General features: G+C 50.8%; 2 protein-coding genes across 2 annotated transcripts in view; both read left to right on the forward strand.

Moving 5' to 3' along the window:
* The window catches only part of DHRS7C (dehydrogenase/reductase 7C), a 445,910-nt gene that overhangs the window by 115,989 nt on the left and 304,297 nt on the right, over positions 1-25,624 (forward strand). The gene's annotated exons all lie outside the window — the stretch shown is intronic.
* Positions 6,300-25,352, forward strand: LOC120383126. Its single transcript, XM_039500751.1, has 9 exons — positions 6,300-6,664; positions 9,505-9,854; positions 10,244-10,371; positions 10,730-10,861; positions 11,220-11,299; positions 11,591-11,696; positions 12,193-12,283; positions 13,613-13,666; positions 25,246-25,352. The coding sequence occupies exons 1-9, from the start codon at positions 6,300-6,302 to the stop codon at positions 25,350-25,352; spliced, it is 1,413 nt and encodes a 470-aa protein (XP_039356685.1).

Raw genomic sequence — 25,624 nt, forward strand, 5'->3', positions numbered from 1 at the left:
AATTGCTAGTAAAGTGAAAACATCTCATCTCTAAGTGAATCACACTAATACTGTAGCTATTTAGAGAAACTGAACTAAAAGACAATGGCAGAGAAAAAGAATTACTTTAAAAAGAAGGAGGTGAGCATTGTGGAATTTCCAAAGGCTGCTTGCTTCAAAGCAATTGACAATTGCACGTTTTTTTTTCCAAGTCAGCATTTTAGAAATGCCAACCACAAACAATGCAAAGTCGGCAATTGCAAATATAACTTTCTTCTTATGAAACTAAAAGGCCAGGTGTCACCACAGCCACCTGATCTATGGCAGGGGGGTGCTTGAAGTGGTAGATTTAAGCCTCATATTAGCACTCTAGCACCTTTCCATAATTAAACCAGGAGCTATGCTGTTTATAAGAAGTCCGTTAAAACCACAAACTAGGAATAAACTCTGATAAGTTAAATAACCAGCATTCTTGTTGAAATCAATAAGATTATGTTCACACTGGTTCACTGTATATTAACTGAGGAGATATGAATGAAGAGCAAAGTTAAGCAGCGGGAGCTGAATTAAAACTATGGGTGAGACCCTCATGCCTGCTCTGGCTTCTTGCACAGCCGAAAACTGGAGTTCTGCAGTGGGGAAGCAGAGGCAGCAAGTTAGTTTGGAAAAGCTTCCACCTCCAAAGGAAAGGACCCTAATGAATACTAAGTAAATATCTCCCTCTCTCCCATGCTCACATGCAGTATCTTATCATCCTGTACAACCTACGGCTACAAATCTCTATAATTTACCGTGAGTGAGTGGAGACAGTGGGAGGACCAGCCTGTCCTTCTCAGAAGATAGTTCTTTAGTAGAGTCATAAAGCAGCTTCCTAGAGAATACCCACTGATCTCCACCTAAAGGGCCACAATGAATTGCAGGTCAAACAGCATCAAGAAAGATGGTTCCCTTGGAAGCTAGGTGGGTCCTGATGTTCCTGTTCCTTCTTGTGCTTCAAACTAAGAAGGAAACTCAACTATGCAAGAGAGATTTCATTCCATTATCGGTGTGTATCCACCCCAAACCCACGAGACCTTCCATGGGGACAGAGAATGGTGCACTGGGGAAGCCCATTCCATACTGTAATGTCTTTTTTCACAATCTTCTCTCTCCAGGGCTGTCGACTGGGAATATTTCACCAGCACAAAACCCACTCTGGGAAATTTTAAATGAAGCTGTTTGATATTCAAATAAATGAAGCACATTTTTAGGGGAAAAAAACAAAAACCCCTCCATTAAACAAGATTATTTGAAACCAAGGGGTAATTTTAAACAGACTATTTTCATCTTGATTTGCACAGCGTATGAAATCTTTTAACTCAGTACAGCACAATGGACCAGACACTCGGTTGGTATAAATCACTGTAGCTCTGCTGATGCTGATGGATCTGTAACAACTGATGCCAGGTGATGATCTATCCTGATATTCCCAAACTCTGACATGCAGCGTTCAGGGTAGTTTAGGCAGTTGGTCCCATTACACTGCAAGTTATTTTGTGAGAGAAAATGAAGACAACATCTTGGGGTCAAAAGCATCAGCACTTCGAGAACAGCAAAACAATCTTTTCTCTTGGTAGACAGAATGGATTCTGGAGATCTCCTTCAGTATTAGAACTGAAAGAAAAATAGACCACTCACCTTAGTCTTTTCCTTGTAATGTTGAAACTTGTTGCAAGATAGAGATCTCTTTCTTGAACTCAAATGGATTGTGTAATGGGAGGTGGGGTTTATTTGTTCTGCCAACATGAGAAAACAGAATTCATAGAATATTAGGGTTGGAAGGGACCTCAAGAGGTCATCTGGTCCAACCTGCTAGTCAAAGCAGGACCAATCCTCAGATAGAATTTTGCCCCAAACAGCCCCCTCAAGGAGTGAGCTCACAATGCAACCCTGCAGGCCAATGCTCAAACCACTAAGCTATCCCTCCTGAATCTTAGGTCAGGCACAGGCAGGGTGTGTGTGTCATTATAATACCAGTTGCGTCTCCTGGCAGCAGGAGGTAGTGAGACACCAATATATGGTCTTCAAATATTGTTCAAGTTCTTAGACATATTGATGCTTCTCTTTGTCTTTCCCTCTGTTTCATGCAGTTCATGTATCTGAAAATCCCCCCTAGCAAGAAGCACATCCAATCGCAAATACACTTAGAGAAGCACGGCAAGATTGTAATCAATATCTGCCAGAATTAGAGCTGTGAAGATGGTTTCTTTCAGAGCAGCAGGACTAGACGTCTGAATGTTGCACAGCCAAATGGCAAGGAGCATTCTGCTGCTGAGCGCTGAGCGAGAAGGAACATTTGCAGCAGAAGCATGAGAGGGTCCAGGAGTCCAGTAGAAAGTCAGGTAATGCACCTGCACGTGCCCGTCCTATTCAGATCTCGATTGAGCGCTGTCAAGGGCCCTCAGCAAAGAGCTTGTCATGACACATGCCATTTAGCTGAGCCCTGGCGGGATCCTTATCAGGCAGGATAACGAGGGTGATGCTGCAACTGGGAACAGGGAAGATCCTGCCAATGTCCCTAAAGGCCAGGATGTGACCTCACATTAGATCAGGAGGACAAGTTTGGAGATGATAATAGTGAAAACTCTGGAGAGGGGGATGTGGCTGGCCAGAGACTGGAAGTCCAGGTGGTTTCTGCAACTCTCTAACCCCTCCATCCCATTGTTTTCTAGAGAAATTGTCCTTTTAACACTGAGGATTTTGTAAGTTATGGCCAAATAATTTACTATCCTGGATATTACGCCCTACATTGCTGTGTGTGTGTCTGCGGGGTAGTGCAGATGCCACAACATTTGCATGGCCTCCTCTCCCTTCCCCTCCCCTCCACCAGCCTCTGCTGGGCACAATCCCAAGTGGATGCAGGGCACTCGGGGGAAAGGTTTCAGAAAAGCCAGCTTTGCTGTTTATCCAAGAGTTCAGAGTATGGGCTGTACGGCTTGTGCTGGAGCCCACGGTCTGTAGCAAGTTCACAACTAGAAATCAGTGCCCCTCTGTCCGTTTCACCGTGGGCGGGCAGGTGGGGGTGGAGGGGTTCAAACATGGCTTGGATCAATGCTCTCCATCCTAGCTCAGGCTTTGGTTGGTTTCCTTCCTTTCCCCCCAGTCCTGGTAGCTTATTCTGGGAAGTTTCTCAGGCAGCAGGAATTCTCCATGGCCTTTCAGGAGAACTGGGAGTGCAAACCTGCTCGGGCCTCCATAATAGCCAGGTCCCTACCAAATTCAGGGCTCACTTTGACTAGTTTACAAACCCTCTGGCCTTAAAATTGACCAATGTCACCATTTCAGATGTTTCCTCCTGACATTTCATGGGGGTCCCGACCAAACTGGGAGAATGGGGGTGTTCAGAGGTTGTTGTGGGGGGGTCACAGCATTGTCACCCTCACTTCTGTGCTGCCTTCAGACCTGGGCTCCAAGGGCAGCAGCTAGCAACCTTTCTGAAGCTAGAGGAGGTTCCCAGATGTGCAGATGGGTCCCTGCTGTTGGCAGCAGCTCAGCTCCTACCTACTACTTGGGAGCACCTCGGCTCCTACCATTTTTGGGGCATCCAGAGAAATGGACCCTTGAGCCCCAGAAGGAACTGCAAGGGAAGCCCCGAGCTCTCGCTGCAGAGGCCAGGCAGAAGCCCCGAGCCCAGGCACACAGAGAGCCGGCAGGAGTGGGGAGGGGCATGAAAGTCCTGAGCCCAGTGCCCCAGCACTGGCTGACCCCACAGGGGGCCAGAAGCTCTGAGTCCGGGCACCCAGAGATGTGACTGGAGCAGAAGCTGCCAAGGCCCAAGCCCTGAGCCCAATGCCTGGCTGATGCAGCGCACTCACTTCTGCATTGCCTCTGCAGATGCGTCTGATATCCCCACGGAGAGGAAGTCCTGTCCACAGCCAGGCAGACAAAGAGCTAGGAGGCTCCTATTGGGTTCTCCTGGCTGGGGGGCTCCCAGCAGGACGGGGAGATCGGATTTCACGGGGCAGGGCTAATTCGATCTAGCCAAAAAAGGCACAACAAGAACCAACAGCTGCCAGCTGAAGCCAGAGAAATTCAAATGAGATGTAGGCACACATTTTTGACAGTGAGGAAGACTAGCCACTGGAACAAATTACCCAGGGGAGAGGTGGAGTCTCTGTTTCCTGGTGTCCTCACGTCACAACTGCCTGTCATTCTGGAAGGTGCCTTTTAGTGACTTACAAGCAATTGGGCTTCATATGGTGCAAAGTGTGTGAAATTTCATAGCCTGTGAAATAGAGGCCACATTAGGAGACCGAATTGTTTCATAACCTCTAAGAAAAGCTCAGTGTGGGGTGCGGAACAGACTCTGCTGTTTTACTGGGTGGCCTGGCTGGTCCCCAGAATCAATAATGAGCAAGTGGGGTGATCCAGGCTGCAGCTCAAACATCCAGCTGGGCTGGCCAGGGGCAGACATCAGGCCTGCCAGGGAAAGGTGGGTGCGGCAGTGACTTCACAAAGTTCTTTGGCAGGAACTCAGCCTATTGGGCAAAGATGATGAGGCGTCTGTGACCTCACAGAGCTCCCTTGCCAACAGCCAGCCAGGACAGGGATGCGGGGCAGGGGAAACCTCGGAGAGCCCTGTAGCCTTGCTGCAGCAAGCCTCCATCTCGCGTCTCTCACTGAGGACCAAGAGACAGTTGCTGTAGAGGAGATTCTGTGCGTGGGTTTTTCATTTCTGTGTGGATTTGTTTCAAAGATATTGTCATCTGTGTAGAAGGTAAGAAAAAATATAGGCTCTAAATACAAGATAGGGGACTCTATCCTAGCAGATTCAAAGGCATCACCACCCTCCTTGTGAAAAAGTTTTTCCTAATATCCAAGCCTTCCACACTGCAACTGGAGAGCATTGCTCCTTGTTCTGTCATCTGCCAGCTCTAAGATTTCATGAGAATCAATCTTTCATTAGGAAAATAATTCAAAAATGCAACTACAAAAAACTTTGAGTGAAATCAACCCATCCTGATGTTTAGTGTCTGGGAGTGTGGGCCTTGGGGGCCAGACTGAGACCCTCATGGGTTAGTAACACCCAGGAAGCCAGTAAAATAATTCCAGTTCTCTTACCATCCAAGCCTCCCTAATCCAAGGAACAGCTGAGGGCTGCGGGAGACAGAGGGGTGCTGAGAATGTCTAACTCATGACTGAAAATACAGAGATGTGTTATTGGCTTTGGTTGGGGGACAAGTAACAAATCCGTCGGGATTCTTGCCCCAAACAACAATCACCCATTGTCCTTTAGAGCACAAGGGGCCTAACACGCCTGACTTGCTCAAATCTCTCTCCTGCTAGAATTTTCTCCATCCCCCATGATACAGAAGGAAAGAGAAAAGAAGTGACCTCTCTATGGTCACACAGCAAGGTCGTGCCAGAGCTAGAAAGAGAAGCATAAGAAAGAAGTTGTATCAAAATGTTCTGCATTTCAAACTAACTGATTTCTTAAACCAAGGCAATTTGATGCATGGTTAGTGAAGTGATATGATACATTCTTGTCTCCACGTGTTTCTAGATTGATGAACCAGTAGATCTATCCCCTAGTTTTTATCCCTAGATTGAGGGAGGAAAACAAGTTTGCCTGTTTTGTCAATTCCCAATGGCTTTCTTGAATTTCAACAAACTAGTCGATTGAACTGAACTATTTGACTAAAGTGAAAGGAAGACAATATTTTCTTCACCTTTCAAGGAAGCTACTGCTGTCCAAAGCTGGGTTAGCATTTCAGCTAACTTTGCTTCCAGGGCCTTAGCTATCGCATCAGTGATGTGACTGTCTGAAAAACTTGGCAGTGAACATGTTCTACTTGATGTTATTTTTTCTCTTCTACTGAAATTATTTAAAAGATTGTCATACATTTGGCCCTTATCAGAGGTTGTCAATTTCAAATGTAATTATGACAGTGAGGGAGACTAGTCACTGGAACAAATTACCCAGGGAGAGGTGGAGTCTCTGTTTCCTGGTGTCCTCACGTCACAACTGCCTGTCAGTCTGGAAGGTGCCTTTTAGTGACTTACAAGCAATTGGGCTTCATATGGTGCAAAGTGTGTGAAATTTCATAGCTGGTGAAATAGAGGCCACATTAGGAGACTGAATTGTTTCACAACCGATGCCTCTATGAAAAGCTCAGTGTGGGGTGAGGCCGGAGCCGCAACTGTGGGGTCAGGCCGGGCCAGGACCAGCACCGCGGGGCCGGAGTCACAACTGCAGGGCCGGGCCAGCACCGGAGCCGCAACCACGGGCCCGGGCCGGGCCGGCACCGGAGCTGCAACCGCAGGCCTGGACTGGGACCGGCATGGGAGCCGCAACCGTGGGCCTGGGCCGGGACTGGCAGCGGTGCCGCGGGACCGGAGACACAACCGCTGGGCCAGAGCACTGGTGCCGGTGCCGCAACTGCGGGCCCGGGCTTGGACCAGCACCGGCGCTGCAGGGCCAGAGCCGCAGCCATGGGCCCAGGACTGGGCTGGGACCAGTACCAGCGCCGCGATGCCAGAGCCGGAGCCGCAGCGCCGGAGCTGGAACCGCAACTGCAGGCCCGGGCCGGGACCGGCACCAGTGCCGTGGGGCCAGAGCTGGCGCCGCGGGGCCGGGCCGGGACTGGCTCCGGCGCCACAGGGGCCGGGACCGGCGCCAGAGATGTGGGGGCCGGGCCCAGCACCAGTGCTGGGGGGACCGAGCTGGAGCCATGGGGCTGAAGCTGGGGACTCTCGGCTGGGGCCGGGACAGGACAGGGCTAGGGGCATTTGGCCGGACCAGGCTGAGGCTGCTCGGCCATACCAGGAGCTGGGCTGGAGGGAGCCGCTAAGCCGGCCGCACCTCCCCTTCCCCCGCGCCCAAGCTTACCTTCCTGCCTCCTGCTTGTTTCAGGCTTCCCGTGAACATCTGATTCACGGGAAGCAGGGGAGGGGAAGGAGAAGGGGGGCGGAGCATTCAGGAAAGGATGGGGAAGTGAGCTGGGACCGGGGCAGAGTGCGGGAGCTTTTGTTAAATAAAGCCCTTATAGAACTGAATGTCCCAGAACAACTGGTTCTAAAAGGCCTTCTAAATTTAACAACCGGTTCCTGCGAACCAGTGTGAACCGGCTCCAGCTCACCTCTGGCTCTGTGTATGAGATAGGGGACTCTGTCCTAGCAGATTCTCAGGTAGAGGTAGAGAGGTTCGATATCTCTGTACTGGGCACTGGGGCAACCACGCCTGGAATATTGTGTCCATTTCAGGTGTCCACAATTTGAGACAGATGCTGATAAATCAGAGCGGGTTCACAGAAGAGCCACAAGACTGAGGAAATGAGGCCCAACAAATTACTGATAGGATGAATTTTGCTGCCTCCTCTCCTTGAATAGAATACAAGCAGCTTCTGATTCTCTCAGATGAAGTAGTTCTTCTAAAATCAAGGACAAGACCAGTCAATGGCTTTTTCACAATCCAAACCCCCCCAAAGAAATTTTTGTTTATTTAAACTGAGTTTTTAAAATTTAAATTGAAAAAGTTTTTTTTTAAAAAACCTATCAAGTATAAAATGTGAAACTATGACAAGCGATGTTAAGGCCTATAGTTGCTCCAGCCTATTAAAGTAATTTAAATAAATACATATATGAAGAAGTCCATGTTTGCTGCCAAGTGTCAGAGGAAGTCAAACCACTGAACTGTTGGAAGTCATTGCTAAAGCACCTGGGGGTCCAGAAATTATTGAAACACTCAGCCAGATTTTGGCAGCACTAGCCTCTTCTGCAGGTGCAGAAAGAATATTTTCTTCATTTCAGTTGATGCAGCTACTTCATTCAAATGTAAGAAACTGATTGGGAGTTGAAAAAGGATGAAGGCTTCTTTTCCCCTTGTACTATATGAATAAACGCTAGAGAGGAGGAGATGTGAGCTACTACTTCCAAAATCTGGAAGGACATTATGAGCAGGAACAATCAGTTCAGTGCACGAACTAGAGATACTTCTTTACCTCAGTTTGTTTGACATGAAAACAAATGGTTGAGTCAACCTTTTTGTTTGTATGTATACTGCAAAACCAGTAAGTCAACATGTTTGAATGGATCCCTATTCCTAGAATCATAGAAGGCTAGGGCTGGAACAGACCTCAGGAGGTATCTAGTCCACCCCCCTGCTCAAAGCAGGACCAACCCCAACTTCATCATCCCAGCCAGGGCTTTGTCAAGCTGACCTTTAAAAACTTGTAAGGATGGAGATTTCACCACCTCCCTAGGTAACCCATTCCAGGGCTTCACCACCCTCCTAGTGAACTAGTGTTTCCTAATAGCCAAGCTAAGCCTTCCACAGTGCAACTTGAGACCATTGCTCTGTGTTCTGTCATCGGCCACCACTAAGAATTTCATGAGAATCAATCCCTCATTAGGAAAATAACTCAAAAATACAACTACAAAACATTTGGAATGAAATCAATCCACTCTGACCTATAGTGTCTGGGGGTGTGGGCCTCTAAGGCTAGACTGAGACCCTCATTGGCTAGGACCACCCAGTGAGCCAGTAACAAATTCCAGTCCTGTTCCTGTCCAAGCCACCGAAATGCAAGGAACAGCTGAGGGCTGTGGGAGAAAGAGGGGTGCTGAGAAGGTCTAACTCATGCTTGCCAACCGAGAGATGTGTTATTGGCTTTGGATGGGGAACAAGGAGCAAATCCGTCAGTCACTACAACAGGTCACACTCGGAGCCAGGGAGACTGGGAATAGAGTCCTGCTGGCACTTCCCAACTCTGGAAGGGAGTGTTCCGCTAGTGGCATTGTATTGTTTTCACAGCCACTTTTGATCTCCTGGTTTCTACCCCTTGCCCTGCTGGCAGGGCATTGTGCGGCACCCTTTGCAGGCCACCTGGGTGCAGGAGATGGAGGAGGAGGGTGAAGGAAGCCAGGAATATACCACCACTAGGGCTCCCAGCCCGTCCCTTGTCAGGGTTTGTTCCCCAGGTTGAGGGTTCCTGTGCCCTGGGGTGGGATGTGTCGGGAGGAGAAATTGCCTCAGAAGAGGGGAGGTGGGCAGGGGAACAGGCAGACTCGTTAATGAGAGGCTGCTTTGAAGCCAGACTCATGGCTGCTCCCCACTCAGTTCCAGGATGGAGTGAGCAAAATGGCTGCTCAGGAGGAAGGCCGGGCAGGTGGCTCCAGAGCCAGCAGGAAACATCAGCCAGCCTTCCCAGGAGGAAAGCAGCCCCTCTGTCCCCACGGGCGGGGAAGAGGCTTGTGGCCAGGGGAAAGAGAGGAGCTGTGTCGCATGCTGGAGGAGGAGGAAGACAACAGCTCCCCTAGCTGACCCTGAGGCACCTTCCGGGCTGAAATGGAGGTGGCCCTGGGTACAGCTATGGAGGAAGGAGCCAGGAGAGGGCAGAAGCCGGGGAAGGCAGCTCTGGGGCTTCCTTCGCAGGAAGCCAAGGAGCCAGGAGCTGCGCCCCAGGGCCCAGCAGGAGCCGTCCATCACCATGGCAACTGAGAGGCCCTGCGTCAGCCCAACCCTACCCCCGAGGAGCCTCCCGCCAGTACCACCCTGGCCACCAGGGAGCCTCCCGCCAGTACCACCCTGGCCACCAGGGAGCCTCCCGCCATTACCACCCTGGCCACGGAGGAGCCTCCCACCATTACCACCCTGGCCATGGAGGAGCCTCCCACCATTACCACCCTGGCCACGGAGGAGCCTCCTGCCAGCCCCACCCTGGCCACGGAGGAGCCTTCTGCCAGCCCCACCCTGGCCACGGAGGAGCCTTCTTCCAGCTCAGAACAGGAGTTGAATGACTGCGTGACAAACACCAGCAGCTCCGCAAACTCCTGCGGGGCCAGCAGCTCCTCCGTGAGGTCTGGCAGCCCAGAGTTTAAAGGCTCCCTCTTTGGAGGTGAGGGGAGACCCAGGGGAAAGGGAGGAGGACTGGGGCGGTGGGGGACTAGTAACACCCTGTGCCCATCGGCTCACCAAGGCGCCGGGACTGACCCATGTGAGCCCCACTAACACCAGTGGGGGTGGCACAGCCTCGCCCCATGGCAGGGGATGCTGGGCAGAGTCGGGGAGCTCCAGCCTCCCCCGATCATGTTGGGGGGCGGGGGGTTTGACTGCCATGGGGCCCTGAGGCTGATGGGGCTGAGGGCGTCTATGGGAGGGGCAGGGTGGGGCCCTCACTGCCATGGGGCTCCTTACAGAGAAAGGGGAAACATGGAGTCTTCTCTGTCCACTGCATCCCCCCAGCAGCAGAAGGGATTAAATTTTCTCTTTCCCTACCTGGTGCAGACACCCCCAGTGCCCAGGTGTCGTGGGGTGAGGAGGAGGAGGAGGAAGAAGAGGAGGAAGAAGAGGAGGAGGTGGAGGATTTGTCCCCCATCACGGTGATCCAACAGCACCTCCAGGGCAGAGCTGAGGTACAAAAATCCCCCAGCTGCGCTGCCACCCAGTCTGTCCTGCTCCTTGTTCCATCCCCACCCAGGCAGGGGGGGCTTGTCCCAGAGACTCCCTCACCCCCAATGGGGGGACACGTCTCCTCTGTTATCTGGCACCCCAAAGTGGGGACATTTGTCCCACACAGGCCAAGGTTTCCGCTCCCCGCAGACACTATCCCAGTTACAACCCCATGTCTGTGCAGGGCGACACTGGTTTCGGGAAGGGGGCGGCTTTCCCTGTCCAACCCCATGGAGGGCCTGAGCCCTGGAGCTGGTTTGGGTTGGGAGGGGAGGTCCGTATGTAACAGACTCTCTCTCTCTCCCCCCACCCCACTCCTAGCTGGTGGCGGACAGGGCCAAACAGCTCCGCTTCCTACACGCTTTGCCGCGTCTCTGCTTCTCAGCACAGAAGCAGGGGCGGGACACCCTGGAGCCCCCGGTCTCCAAAGCGGCCCTCGTGGAGAGCATTGCAGTGAGTGGGACCCCATGCCCGGCCCCTGGGGCGAGGGAGCCAGACATGGGAGGAAGCGTTACTGGGGCTGGAGCGGGAAGCAGAAGACAGGGGGTCCTGGGGCGGAGCGCTGGGGAGCAGGGAAGGGGAGAATTGTGACACTGATGGGGAGCTGGCAGTGGGGGAGGGGAGGGCGGAGTTGGGGGGAGAGGGGGAAGGAAGTTTGATGGATGGGAGGAATGAGGGGGGCCCAGCTGGTTGGGGGTGGGGGTGACACTGGCTGTTTCTGCAGAGCACTTTGGGCTCCTCCCGGGGAAGTGCCAGTGTGTCTGCAGGGCCTGAGTCTCACATGCAGTTTTGTTTCCTTGGGGTCTCCCAGGAGCTGATTGAAAATCTCCCTGGTCCATCAGAGCCAAGTTCCATCATGCCCAGCTCCATGGCCGCAGTTTGCAGCCTCAGGTACCGGGACCCTCCCGTCCAGCTGCCCTAACCCTGGTTCTGACCAGGCCCAGAGCCGTGAGTCACAGCTCCCCCCCCCGCCTAGGTTACCCCCAGCTGTGGCTGTTCCCATCCCCGAGTAGGGGAGGCGGGAGCGTCCCCTCTTTCCTGGCGGGGGGGGTTGATTTCACTGCAGGAATGTTACAGCGGCCGTAGGGAGAGGATCACTGCGGGGGAGGGGGTCATGTCCATGGCAGTGCCAGTGCCACGCTGATGCTGCAAAGCGTAACATGGGCTCCTCTCTCCTGCCAGCAAACTGAAGCCACCGCTTGCCCTGGAGCTAGAATCTCGCCTCCTGCAGGCTCTTCTGAACAGGATGTACACCCTGGGCACTGGGCAGGACACCACACACCTCCGGGTAGGTCCTGATCCTACTTCTCTGGCCCAGGAGCAGGCTCTGGCCCTGCTCCCTCGCTTTGATGGAGCTGCTGAGAATAGGGGAGGGGTGAGCAGAGCTGGGAACAGGCCCGGGACAAACTGGCAGGGGGGCCCCTTCCCTCCAGAGGGGATTGCATTATCCCTCCGTGGCTGATCCCAGCCTTCCCTCCTCTCCTCATTCTCTGATCTCCTGCCTGGACTCTCCCAGCGATCCTACCTCCCACCCATTGCAGTTTGGCTGGTCCATACTCTGCTGGGTACCAGGCCCTGCACAGAGAACTGCTAAGAGCAAGGATTGACGAGGCAGCAGGCATCCGGCCATGAACTCTTGCTAAGTGTCCCTGGAGTGATGTGAATGGGAGAGGCCAGGATGTGCCTTTTGAGTCTTGCCAGGGCTCCTGGAGAATCCTCCTAATTGTCCTCTGACTGGTGTAGCCCCATGTCCCTTGACTGACAGGTGCTCCCTCTTCTTGCAGGCTCTGTACAACAACTATTCACAGAGCCTGGACGTCCTGCTCAGGGGCCTGCTGACGGAGACCCCCACCATGGAGAAGCTGCAGCACCTCCTGGAGGTGAGTAGAATGGGACGGTCTGGGGTGGAATTGCCCCTGAACCCCGTGGAAGGGCAGCAAAGGAGAGACTAGAAGAGCCACATTTCCATTGTGTCCTCCCAGCTTGGACCCAGCCGGCCACGCCCCCAAACACTCTGGGCGAGGGGAGGATCCTCCCCATCTGGCAGATGGGAACTGAGACGCAGAGGAAGGGCTGTGGGCCTAGTCACACAATCCTGGGTGTAGATCTGGGAAGTGGACTGGGTCCCAGCCTAGAGCCTTTCCCCCAGGGGCACCTTCGCTTCTGCCCTTTATTCTCCCCTCCGGCTAGGGGGTCTGTGAGTGTGAAATGAACAGGGAGGGTGATGGGGTCCTGGCACACAGCCTGGATGGGATCTCCCCTTGGCTTGGACCCCAGGCTCAGAGACGTCTTTGTCATCCCGCTGTCCTTCTGTTATTGCTAGGAAGGGAGTCCCCCGATGAGGGGTCTCCAGGGCTCCAGTAAGTCATCCTCATTCCCGCCCGCATGTACCACCCTGCCCTGTCCTGCCCTTCCCTCCGGTTTCTTCGCTGTTGACTCTGGCTGGAATCTTGACTCCGGACCTTGTCACCAGAAGTCCCGCCCCATGGTCAAGGGCGGGACTTCGTGGTCAAGGCGGTCACATGACCAGAAGCAAGGTGTGTCATGTGACCCCTCTAAGAACTCCTCCCACCACCGTCTACGAATCAGGATGGGGTTTGTCCCAAAAGGACCACCCCAAGAGGAGATTTGACCAATCAGGGCAAATTCTGGGGTGGGAAGATGACCTGTCCCGACGTGGGTCTTGTGACCCCTCTAAGAACTCCTCTTACTGCCCTCGACCAATTAGGATCGGTTTTGTCCTGACAGGACCACCCCAAGAGGAGATTCTGACCAATCAGGGCGAGTTCTGGGGCAGGGTGACCCATCTGGGAGTGGGCCGTATGACCCCACTATGAACTCCTCCCAGGGCCCTCTGCCAATCAGAGTGCAGCACCATCACCTCATAAGTCCCAGTGCTGGACGGACGATGCCATCTCTTACCAAGGACACATGGTTTAGAAATCGTGGGATGGCTGCTGAGAGGAAACCTGGACTCCTTCACCACCCCCGTGAGAACTTCGGACTCTGTCTTCGCCCCGAGGGTCTTTGACCATCCGCAGAGAAAGCGCTACATCAGCGACAGTGCCGAGGAGGAGGAGGGAGCGACCGAGGGGAGCCCTTCAGCCCAGGCGTTGATGGATATGCCGGAACCCGAACCCAAAACCAAACTGCTTGTTAGACACCCCGATGAGCATGGTGGCCTCTCTTTGTCCACCCCCTTAGAGGTGGAATGCGATTGCGGCTCGGGGGAATCACCGGCAGACAAGGTGAACACAGGTAAAGGAATGATTAAGTCAGGGGTGAAAGTAACTTCCAGGACTTACCGGTACTGCCGGAGTCCTGGGGGTGCGTGGCCTCAACCGGAAGAGGCGGGGCCCCTCAAGATTTAAAGGTCCTGGTGCACCAGCTATGGCTGGAAGTCCCAGGACCTTTAAATCAACCCGGGGCTCAGCGGCAAATTAAAGGGCCTGGGGCTCTGGCCGCCGCGGAGCCCCGATCCCTTTAAATTCCTCCCGCAGCTCCGGCAGCCGGGTTGGGGCCGGGAATTAAAGGGCTCAGAGCTCCGTCGGCTGCAGGGAGCCCAGAGTCCTTTAAATCCCCCCTGCAGCTCTGGCAGCCGGGCTGGGGCCAGGATTTAAAGGGCTCGGGGGTCCCCTCAGCGGCAGGAGCTCCGGGCCCTTCAAATCCCGGCCCCAGCCCGGCAAGGCTCAGGCTCCCCGCAACCGTGGGATCTCCGGGCCCTTTAAATCCACGTCAGAACCCAGCTGCCGGAGCTGCAGGGCTCCGCGGTGGCCAGAGCCCCAGGCCCTTTAATTTGCCCCTGAGCCTCGGGTTGATTTAAAGGCCCTGGGGCTGCCAGCCACAGCCGATGCTCCAGGACCTTTAAATCTTGAGAGGCCCCGCCTCTTCCGTGTGAGGCCACGCCCCCTCAGGACTCCGGCAGTACCGATAAATCCTGGAAGTTACTTTCACCCCTGCTCTGAGCCCTTTAAATCCCAGCCCCACCCCAGCTCCTGGAGCTGCGGGGGGAAATTTAAAGGGCTCTGGGCTCCCTGCAGGTTTAGCCTGTTAGTATTTGGCTCAGTCGGTTCTCTGAAGAACAGAGTTGTTTCAGCATCCAGTAAGCAAGTTGCGGTCGCTCGTTAGGCCCCCTGAGGATACAGAGGTCACCAGTGTTCTAAGCGAAGCGTCAGATTTTTCCCAGCTCTTTTTAGAATGCCGTTCTTTTAGCCCCCCGCCTCCCCCGGGGACACAGCGTCCATCAGTTTTCTGAATGAAACATCAAACTGTTCCCAAATACTGGAATATAGGGGAGCGGTGATGAGCTTATGGTTTTGGGAGAATGGTTTGTCAGTCCTTGGTGTTTTATTCACAACCCCTAGAGCGCATGCTCCGGGTTTGTGAATGTGTGTGGTTCTGCGCATGTTCAGAGCCCCTCGAGCGCACGCTCCGGGTTTGTGAATGTGTGTGGTTCTGCGCATGTTCAGAGCCCCTCAAGCGCATGCTCCGGGTTTGTGAATGTGTGTGGTTCTGCGCATGTTCAGAGCCCCTCAAGCGCACGCTCCGGGTTTGTGAATGTGTGTGGTTCTGTGCATGTTCAGAGCCCCTCGAGCGCATGCCCCATGCTTGTGAATGTGGGCATTTTCTCAGGGTTTGGTGTGGCAGTGCCTGCTGAGGAACTGGAGTTGTGGTTGTGTGGTTGTTTACCAGAGCCTTGTTTTGCCCTTGGGTTTGACGGATATGAGGTTTGGACTGCCCGGATGCTTCATCTTGTGCTGTTTTGCGTTGTTAAAAGTCTCAAAGCAGATTCCTGGTTTTTTGGCAGGTCTGGAGGAGGTGTCCTTGTAGCGCTGACTAAGCATTGTCAGAAAAGTTGCCCATGTCTATGGGGGGTGGGGGAACCATTTTACAAAACTGAACTTTACCATTTTTCTCACCCACACCTATGTATTCACTTCAAATACAAAACCTCATAGAATAACCCAACCAATAAGCAAAATATATTTACTGGGTTTCATCCATCCATCAGTCACTGATGCTGGTGAATTTTCCCTTTCAGCTGTCTCGTTCCCTTTTCTTCTGAGCTTGTTTTCCCTCTGCTCTAAGGATCTCTCATGTTTTCACCGTACTGTGGAGCAAACAGCATTCTTATAAAACACATGAAACCGTCTTGTAAACTTAAAAACTAAGTATTCATTAGGGTGTTTTTCTGTTTAAAAAGTCACAGCTTTAAAACAAATCATCCATTTCAGGTTGTACGACGAACACAGGTTTTGAGTTTATTTCAGCCACTTAAAAAACAAAACAAACAACAAGAAACAAACAAACAACAACAAAAAACTCAAAAACATTTTTTTAAAATACATCTCATTTTGCAGAATAAAAACCAAACTGCTTTTAAAATCCATTTTAAACCACATTTTGCACAGGACAAAAACCTGGTTGGTTTGAAACAAACCAAATACATTAAAAAAACCCTACACCTATGCCTTGCCCAAACCTCTCTTACACACAAATCAGCAGCTTTACAAACACACCAAACCAAGTCTGTAGCCATATACTTTTCAATAATGCCCCCCCCAACCCATGCATTTGAAAGGCCCCTCCTTGTTCTGTCCTCCAGCCATTTGTGCTTGGGCCTTTGGGTTACTTAGTATGATTCCCCACAATTGCCTCAAACCCATTCTTAAAAACGCATCACGTTATGCACAGTAAATAAAAAACTTTTTAGTTTGAAACAAACCAAATACTTTTAAAAAACCCTACACTTATGCCTTGCCCAGACCTCTCTCACACACAAATCAGCAGTTTTAGAAACACACCAAACCAAGTTTGCAGCCATATACTTTTCAATAACCCCCTCACCCCCATGCATTTGAAAGTCAGTTGCAAAAAAGTTTCTTTTCACTAAGGGATCATGTGTTGCAGGCACATGCTTGTTCTCTTCCCCCAATGTGTGTTTGGGCCTTCAGGTTAAAGAACAAGCAAAAGTGTTAGTTACTATTACCACCAAATCCCTATACAAACTGTGCAATACTTAAAGTTTTTTAAAACAGGATTAAGCACAACTATAGTTAAAATGATTTTTACCTTGGCCTGGTGGTGAACTGCAGCTTAAAGTTACTGGGGCCATGCTAAGCAGATCACACTGCAATGAAGATAAGCACCATTATTTTCCTAAGACAGCCTGGGCAAAGAGTGGCATTATACAATATATCGTTTCAGAGTTCAAGCCAGCCAGCCTTACCTCTGTCTGCCGTCCAGCAGCCTTTCAAGAAAGTTTCTGTTGAAAAGGACAGTCTCCAACAGACCTGAGGTTTTTATACCATCTTAGCCCATTGTTTCAAACAGACTTCAGCATAGTAGCTGGCAGGTTAATTTAATCCCCACAGCTCTGAACTAACAGATCCTTAAGGACTTTAGGCACCCGTCCCACAGCACCCCCTGTGGTGATCTGGGGTGGGGGAACCAAGCTGTCTGCACAACAGAGCTTTTTTTCCCTCTTTTTTCTTTTTTCTGTAAGTTAAAATAAATGTTTCTGCGGGGCCTTCTTACAGTATTGAACAGTCCCCATTTCCAAGCGGGGGGCCCTTGGCAGATATCAGTGAATGTCTTGGGGCTTGAGTTTTTTTTTTTAAACACGTTTCTTTCATGCTTAAAGTTTGGGGTGGGGGTGTTTTCTAGAAAGAATGAGCCAGAGCATTCGAACTCCAGGGCCATATTTAATCTGTCCAGTAGTGTTCCACCAACTCCTGGGGTCATATTGAAACTGTCCAATTGAGTTCTACCAACTCCAGCAGTTATATTTAAATTGTCCAATAGCATCTGCGAATTCCTGAGGTTTTATTTCATTTCATATTAATCAGAACTCACCACCCACCCCCATCAAATTTAACCCTATGGCAACAAGGGTAAGTAATCACAGTCACCCTGGCTATTCAGTGAGGGTGGGAGGGGGATTAAACCCACTCAGTTCAACAGGATAAGTCAACTCTATTGTACTCAAACACAGGTCTGAACAACCTGCTTGTTTTCCTGTAAGCACATTTTTTAGGATTTCCCCCCCTCCCCCGCCAACATACATTTCAGCTTTTTGCTGTAAATGGGTCACTTTTACACACAAAACCCACCAGCGCTAGGTTCTCACAAACAATTGATTTTTGATTGAAAAGACATACAGCTCCTTGAAACCAAACCAAGATGCTTCATGAAAACTTTTAGCTCATTTAAGGGCCAAAGGCCTTCAAACAGAAACACAGATAGTCACAAAGCCCTTTTCAATAGGTTTTTTTTTTAATTTACAGCTACGAAGTTTTCTATCGCGTGTTTGTGCCCTCACCATTCTCTAGCTGAATCCTTTTAGATTCCTTACAAATAGTCTTTTCCTTAAGCAGGGATATGTAACTTTTTGTGCTGACTAGACGGCCAATATCACGCCGTGTCGTGGAAAAACGACCCCGTGTTGTGTTTGGATCAGAATCGCCCGAGGCCCCTTTATTATGAGCATGGCGGGGGAGGGAGGGAGGGACCAGCGAACTGGCGTCCCCCTGAATACAGATTTGTCAACAGGTTTTATAGAAAAAAAACACAATTAGTGATACACACGTCCTTGTTCACATGATTGCCATAACTGGAGAAATGCTGTGCAATTGAGTGGAGACCCTGACTGTGTTTTAAAGAAAATGAACCTGAAGATGCCTGCAATTTTTCCACTCCAGCTGTAAGCAGGTTATTTTCTTTAAAACACGCTCAGGGGCGCCACTGAACTGCACAGCATTGATCAAGGTCCCCCCTTGCGTTGAATGTTCTTGGCTTAGGCACAGACATTGCACAGCATAACCTCTGGCAATAATGGTGTTTAATCAGCTTTCCAAACCCAGCTCAGCACATAGGCCCCGGAGCTTGCAGTTGATATCCAGTGAAGTCCAAGTCACCCAGTCGTGGGGCCATTGGGCTGGCACATCTATGACACGGCCCTCACAATCTTCACAAAGCTTTTCCCTAAGGCAGTGCTTAAGGGCAGCATAAACAGCAACACCTACAATAGTCCGCATGACATTTTTACGCTCACCATGAGACACTGGCCCAGTTAGTTCTATGCCAAGCCTCCTCCAAAGCACCTCATGGCCATCATCCTCAGAGTCCTCTTCAACAATTTGTATCGGCGTTGAGCAAAACCAAGGTGGGCCCGGTTCATCTTCCCTGCTTGATGCAATGCTGTCCAGGGCTTCCAGGCCATCTAGAAAGGCATCGTTGAGCTGTTGAGAGATTTTCAGAACAGAAACAGTGTATGCGCCCCACTGCTTGTTTTTAGATTTACACAACCCACGGTTCCTTACCAATTAAGAAGTGATTGCTTCTTAATCATTCATTTACCTGTGTGACGTCTTTTCCGTTCACCTTGTCCACCGGTGACTCCCCCGAGCCGCAATCGCATTCCACCTCTAAGGGGGTGGACAAAGAGAGGCCACCATGCTCATTGGGGTGTCTCATAAGCAGTTGCGTTTTGGGTTCTGGTTCCAGTTTATCCATCAATGGCTGGGCTGAAGGGCTCCCCTCGGTCGCTCCCTGATCCTCCTTGGGACTCTTGCTGATGTAGAGCTTTCTCCGTGGATGGTCAAAGACCCTCGGAGCTAAGACAGAGTCTGAAGTTCTCACAGGGGTGGTGAAGGAGTCCATGTTTCCTCTTAGCAGCCTTTCCACGATTTCTAAACCATGTGTCCTGGGTAAGAGATGGCCTCGTCTGTCCGGTGCTGGGACTTATGGGGTAATGGTGCTGCACTCTGACTGGCAGAGGGCCTTGGGAGGAGTTCTTAGTGGGGTCATATGGCGCACTTCCGGACGGGTCACCCTGCCCCGGAATTCTTCCTGATTGGTCAAAATCTCCTCCTAGGGCAGTCCTATCAGGTCAAAACCCATCCTAATTGGTAGACGGCAGTCGGAGGAGTTCTTAGAGGGGTCACACGACCCACTTCTGGATGGGTCATCCCACCTCAGAACTCACCCTGACTGGTCAAATCTTCTCTCATGGTGGTCCTTCTGGGATGAAACCCATCCTGATTGGTAGAGAGTGGTGGGAGGAGTTCTTAGAGGGGTCACATGACACACCTTGCTTCCAGTCATGTGGCCACCTTGACCCCGGAATTAACCCCCCCCCATGAGGCAGGACTTCTGGTGACAGGTGGGAGGGACTAAGGGGTCAATCAGCTCCTGAACAAAGTGATCATTTGAAACCATTACCCACTGCTGAGAATCCCACAATTGTTGGCTCACAGGAAATCTGCAAAGGTTTTCATCAAACTTCATCTGCAAGGATTTCCATTCTAACGCTCGTTTGGGCAAGAGACAAATGGAAGACAGATTTCAAAACACACTAGGGACATTTTAACTGTCTGATATGCTATTTGAGCTAACTAACGGTCCCCTGACCTTGAAACACTTAATCAGTGATGTATTTGAGGACAGTGTCATCTATTCGGGTGACATACGTCTGTTGTTGGAGAACCCAGAGTAGCACGCGCAGCACATCCGAAGCTGGAGAGGTTTCGGCAGCATGGTTTCAACACAGAATTGGAAAAGCGGACCCTCCAGCCAACTCTCCACAGAGTTTTTGGGGTACATCCTCTCCCCAGAAGATGTTACGATTGATCCAAATAAGGTGGAAGCCATTCATAAATAGGGCGAAGCTGGAAGTCCTCAAGAAGTGCAGCGCTTCCTAGACTTCACTCATCCTGTGAAATGGAGACGTGCTGGCTCTCAGTGATGCTTAGATGGAAAACCACGCACCCCCCACAGAAGTTGGAACCACCCACTTCCAGGTTGTCCTGAGGAGCCATGATTTCTCCAGGAGCTGGGTAAAGGGCACAGGGATCAGTCTGTCAAAGTTAGGGGAGGATCGTGTGAGGAGAGGGTCTAAGAGAGGAGGAGCATGGGCTAGGCTCTGTATGTGGGCTTGGCAGGGATCGAGAGAAGGGAGAGGGCTGTTAGGGGGCAATGCGAAGTGCGAGGGGGGTCGGAGATGGGGGCAAGGTCTGAAAAGTTCAGCTACTTTAGATCAACCGTGCCAGAGAATCACTGGTTGAAGTGACTGAAAGCTCTGAACTAGGGCTGGCCAAAATCCTCCTCCTCAGATGGGAACATCCCAAAAGTCTGCAGAAGCTCAGCCTCTGAGGTGAACGTTGTGGCCCAAACCTCTCTCTGCTCTGTACCTCATAGGATTCCAGCCGGCTGTTCCAATCCAGGAGGAAAACTGTGCCACTGAAGTCTCCCAGCACCTGGGCAGTGAAGTGCCACTTAACCCCGCTGTGATGCACAGATCTTGCCCTAGCTGTCTGCACAAGGCTGAAAGTCACCCCTTCAGAGTGTAAGGAAATAATTGGCTGAAGGTCTCTTCCTTTTTGGACGTCTGTCTAGTGGGAAAGAACCATGGGGATTTGTAACCTGTTTCGCTCCCATACCTGGTGCTTCAGTGATGCAGAGATGTGTTGATGCATTGGTTGATTTCCCCACCTTTTAATCTACTCTCTTCTTCTCTTTTAACAGGTATTCTAAAGCCCCCCCGTGCGTCATATGGGCATTCTTGGGGGTTCAGATTGCATCAGACCTGCACCTGAATAAATAATAGTGACTGAAATATGCAGACACTAAAGTTCTGCAGCCAAATTCTCAGAAACCTTCCTCTTCAATGTAGGATCAGGATTTTGGTTTGAATTGATTTTTTTTAAAAAAAGTGCTAAGCAGATGCTACCCTGTAAGAAGAGGAAACAGAAGCAAAACCTGAAAGATTGTTCCTAAAACCAATGAACAGTTGCAGAGAGTGGAGACCCGGCAAAGCAAACAAATGAATACTGTGAGTAAATAACCTGAAAGCAAATGGGGAAGAAACCCTCATCTGGATAATTGTGGCTCTTGGGACAAAAATCGGGTTCCTGGTATGTAGCCTGGCTGAGATCATACCTTTTCCCTGGGATTCAACTGTCATTCTCTGTGTGGTGTCCTTCTTTTATTCCTAGGAAAAGGATCCCCAAAGGAGGTGTAAGGATCCGGGACTCTAATGTCTGCCAGAAGCTTCAGCCACATTCACAGGTAGAAGTCACTGGCTTTCCTACAATGCCACTAGTGCTCTTTCTGCTCTCCAGGTCTGCTCCCTCCAGCAGGACATAGACACCCCTTAACTCCCCGAGTCCTAATTTCCTGCCATTCAAGGGGCTGGGGGTTTGCATTGCTCCCACCCCCACCATCCGAGACTTTTCTTATGGGAATCTCCCTAGAGCAGGGGAGAAATCTGTTCTTCCATTAGAACCAGTCTGCTCAGTAAATCCACCCACACTGACCTCATCTCAGCTGCTTTATTTATCCGAGACTAGTGGTATCTTTGGAAAACCCTTAGTGTGTCGGGGTGTGAGGTGGAGCAGGGGATGCAGGAGCTCCAGCAGATTCCCCTGATGAACACAACTCCTGTCTTTCTCTGGTCAGGTTAGAGCTCGCCCTCCATTGTGGAGGTGAAGACGGGATGGGAGCTTCTGGATTGACCTTGATGTGCCATGTCCTTGTGTGGATGAAGGACCTACATCTCAGGGGTGGCCGGCAGCAGATGTAACACGTGTGTCCAGGAATGGGCTAAATAAGCTTCATTGAGAGGTAAGTATATTCGTGGCTGTGATGTAGACATCACAGGAATTGGTGGGGATTGATCCAGGGTCCTTCAGCACAAGCCCCTCTCACTCACTGTCAACAAATCCAGCTCCACTCACTAGACCACACCCCATTGCAGAGCCCCAGAACCCAGGAGCTCTGATTCTCAGACCCAGGCCTCACATCACAAGGCTAAACCTCCTCCCATTATGGGTGCTGTAGCAGGGACCATTGGCAAAAAAACCCTCTACATTCCCCCTGTCAGAGACTGCAGTCACGGGTGACAAGTGAATGAGCTGAGATCTCCCTTGTGGGAATCCGAGGGGCTGCACATTTGGGGTTTCATAGGGACGGCGTCTGGCAGCCATTGACAGAGTGTTCCTGGGAGGAGATTTTCCGTCTCTAACAAAGGGTTTCTGTTCCCCCAGATCTCAGCCACTCAGCAGAATGCGGGAGAGCCGAGTGCTGATGGGCTAGAGGAGGTCCCAGGAGTCGCTGTGCAGCAGGGGCAGGGTCTGGGTCTGTAGTCACCATGGGCCAAACCCTGCGCTCCAGACAACCCAGGCTGTTTCCCTGGATTGCAAAGGGGTCTTTAACTTGGGGAATCAGTTGCTGGTGCCTGTGTCCACAGCTGGGAAGTTTTCATGAGGCTACTCAATGGTCCAAGAGAAAGAGGAGGAGCCTCTTATGTACCTCCCGAGCACCTCCAGGAGCCTGGACTGATTAACACCAGCTTGTCAGGGAGCTTCCTGTTTCCTGCTGCTTCCCTGAACCCGCTTGAGGAGAACAGACAGTCAACTGAAGTAGTAGGAGCCAGTTAGGCCCTTAAGAGACTGATATCTTCCCTCACTCAGGCCCTGCTACCAGCCTGCTTATTTGTCCCCTTCAATTGAGTGTTGAGAGCCACTCTAGCTGGCACAGAACAGCAGTCATGAGTGAAAGAAGAAAACTCCCCTCTGGGGCAGCATTTAGAAAAGGAAAGAAAGCAAAGGGAGCTTTTCTGTCTAAGCAGGAAGGAGCTCTCCAGAGATACAGAGACACAAATGTTCACGGGGAGCCTTCCGTCCCCAATGAGGATGTGAGTGGTGAGGAGATGCCTGATCTTCCAGTTAGTCAGAGTGCAGGTGACCTGGCAACTACTGCAGCATCCATATCTCCATCTCAAATGGATGTAACCATGCACATTCCTGAAGAAAAGTGTAGATCAGAGAAGAGTGTGGTGGAGGCACAAGAAACAGCTGCTACTGAGTTTAGTTCCTTAAATCTAGATGATCCAGGACTGTGGACCCACTTGAGCAGTAGCCTGAGGGACTTCCTTGTACTGCATGGGCCACAGCAAGTGAAAAACGTCATGTTCCCCAAAGACAATGAAAATAGAAGTTTCCGTCCAACACATTCCTGGTGTGAAATCCCTAATGGTGACAAAGTGGAGAGGCCATGGCTTAGATACTCAAAAACCCAGAATGCTGCATACTGTTTTTGTTGCAAACTCATCCAGTCCACATTGCGTTCTACAGGAACAAAGGACTGGACAAATCTGGCTAGAAATGTGGCATGCCACGGAAGGCAGGAAATCACCAGAGAGCATTCCATAGGTGGAAAGAGCTTGAGATGAGCCTAAGGTTAAAGTCCACCACAGATGATCAGCATCAAGAGAAGATTGCATTAGAGTTCTGAAAAGGCTCATTGCCATTGTGAGAGTGCTCGCTACCCAAAACTTTGCACTGCGCGGCACTTCAGATCAGGTGCATGTGCCAAACAATGGAAACTTCAGCATAGAACTTCCTCACCACACAAATTCCCCAATCCACCACCCTTTCTTTAATCATAATAATAATTCATAATAAATAAATGACTATTCATCAAAAGAAAGAAAGAACGTCCTAGTTCTTACATCTCCTCCTTTTTTTGTATATGTCAGTCTTCTTTAGATCATAGGGGCTTTGTACCAGGGAGTGTCCTTACTTTCTCTGTCTTGTAAAGCACACGCTATTGACACTGACCAGATAAACAATGGAGACATCACACACACACAAAAATAACCAAACCTTTTGTCATAAAGACTGTTCTCCTCAGTAAAGCAAGCTATAAATATTAGGAAATGCACAGAGGACTAAAAGGTTGCAAAGTGAAGCACTCTCAAGTTAGGAAAACCAGAATGAGCATTGCCTGTGCAACGTTAACTCTGCAGTAAATGAGGCAGGGATCCTACAGGCAACAGACTCCTTCAATACACAGCCCCAGAGCAGAAAACCCTGTGCACTGAATAAGGCAGGGGTCCCGTGCGAAAAAGAAATACTTCCTGTCACTTATACAACACTAAACAGTCAAACCTGGTTCAGGGTTTTGAGGACAGAGACCTCAGCCGGCTCAATCCTGTGGGCAAAACACTAGAAAATTTATGCCAAAGTCTGGAAATGTATTGAGTCAGATGCACCAGAGGAAAAATAATTTCAACACAAGACATACATCAGTTTGAATCTGCCATTGTCTTGTCCTGAGAACCGAACGTAACCCAAACTTTTCAAATCCCTTTTCAGAGAGGATAGCAATTAGACTCCCTTCTTTTGTCAGACAATCCCTCATAGTGGGAAAGAAAGGGTTTTAGTTTAGTTGATGGTTGTGACTGGTGGTTTCTTGTCTTTAACTAAAGATTGACACAGCAGATAGGATGACAGTACAGCTTTTCCAGATCTCTGGGTAAGAGGTGGCTGGTCAGTCTTAGCATCCAGGACAAGTATGCTGCTCTAACTCATTAGACCCACACTACCCTCCCACAGCTGGGAGAGAAGCCAAGAATCTTGACTCCCAGACCTTCCCCACTCCACTGCCACAGCTGGGGAAAGAAGCCAGGAGTCCTGACTCCCAGTCCTGTCTTCTAGCTCGCTAGGCAGGGCGGATAAAGGATCTAGCAGCAGGACAGACTGCTTGTAGGTGAACTGGTCTTGTGTATTTAGTGCTGTAGGAAAGGGGTTCTATCTCTGGCTCCACAGAAGTGCATGTAGCTGGGTCTGCATTTCCTGACTGATCCGCACAGCATCCACTGACAGCATCCACCCCCTGGTATGTGGGAAAATCACTGGACAAGTGTGTGACTTATTCCCTAGTGGGTTCTCTGCTCGGGGAGGCAGCTCCTCCTTATCCAACCATTGCTCTGAATCCTCAGGGGAGATTGGAGAAAAGACCCCACCCCTTTGTCTAGGCCTTGATCTCTTTTCTAGGAAGTGCTATGTCCCTCTACTCCTCCTCCTCTGAGCTGACTGGCCTGTATACAAAGACCTCCATGGCCAGCTTACAGATCTCCTGCACCTGGTGGAAGATGAGCTGATGCCTCCAGGGCCAGGAGACCTTGCTGGAATCCCTCCACACCAGGAGTGCTATAAGGTCCAGAGGCCTGGATCAGTGGGTGATGTTGTGCACCCAGGGCTTGAGCTGGGGGAGGAAGTCAGGCCAGTGTAGCAGTACCACTTGGCCACCTGGCACAGTGGATCCCTGACCAAGTCATTATAGCAGGTCAGGAGGTAGTGTTACACAGGGCAGGAGGTGGGCAGTTCACTGCGGCCACGTACATGCTGTCCTGGCTGTGGCAGTCTTTGAACA

This window comes from Mauremys reevesii, linkage group 15, assembly GCF_016161935.1.
Source record: "Mauremys reevesii isolate NIE-2019 linkage group 15, ASM1616193v1, whole genome shotgun sequence".
Lineage (NCBI taxonomy): Eukaryota > Metazoa > Chordata > Testudines > Geoemydidae > Mauremys > Mauremys reevesii.

Excerpts from the sequence above, each read along its gene's own strand:
- LOC120383126 (XM_039500751.1), top strand. The coding sequence starts at position 6,300 with ATGGGAGCCGCAACCGTGGGCCTGGGCCGGGACTGGCAGCGGTGCCGC. Across the intron at positions 10,372-10,729 it reads ACCTCCAGGGCAGAGCTGAG|CTGGTGGCGGACAGGGCCAA; the intron begins GTACAAAAATCC and ends CCCCACTCCTAG. Across the intron at positions 13,667-25,245 it reads GGCAGACAAGGTGAACACAG|GAAGTGCTATGTCCCTCTAC; the intron begins GTAAAGGAATGA and ends TCTCTTTTCTAG.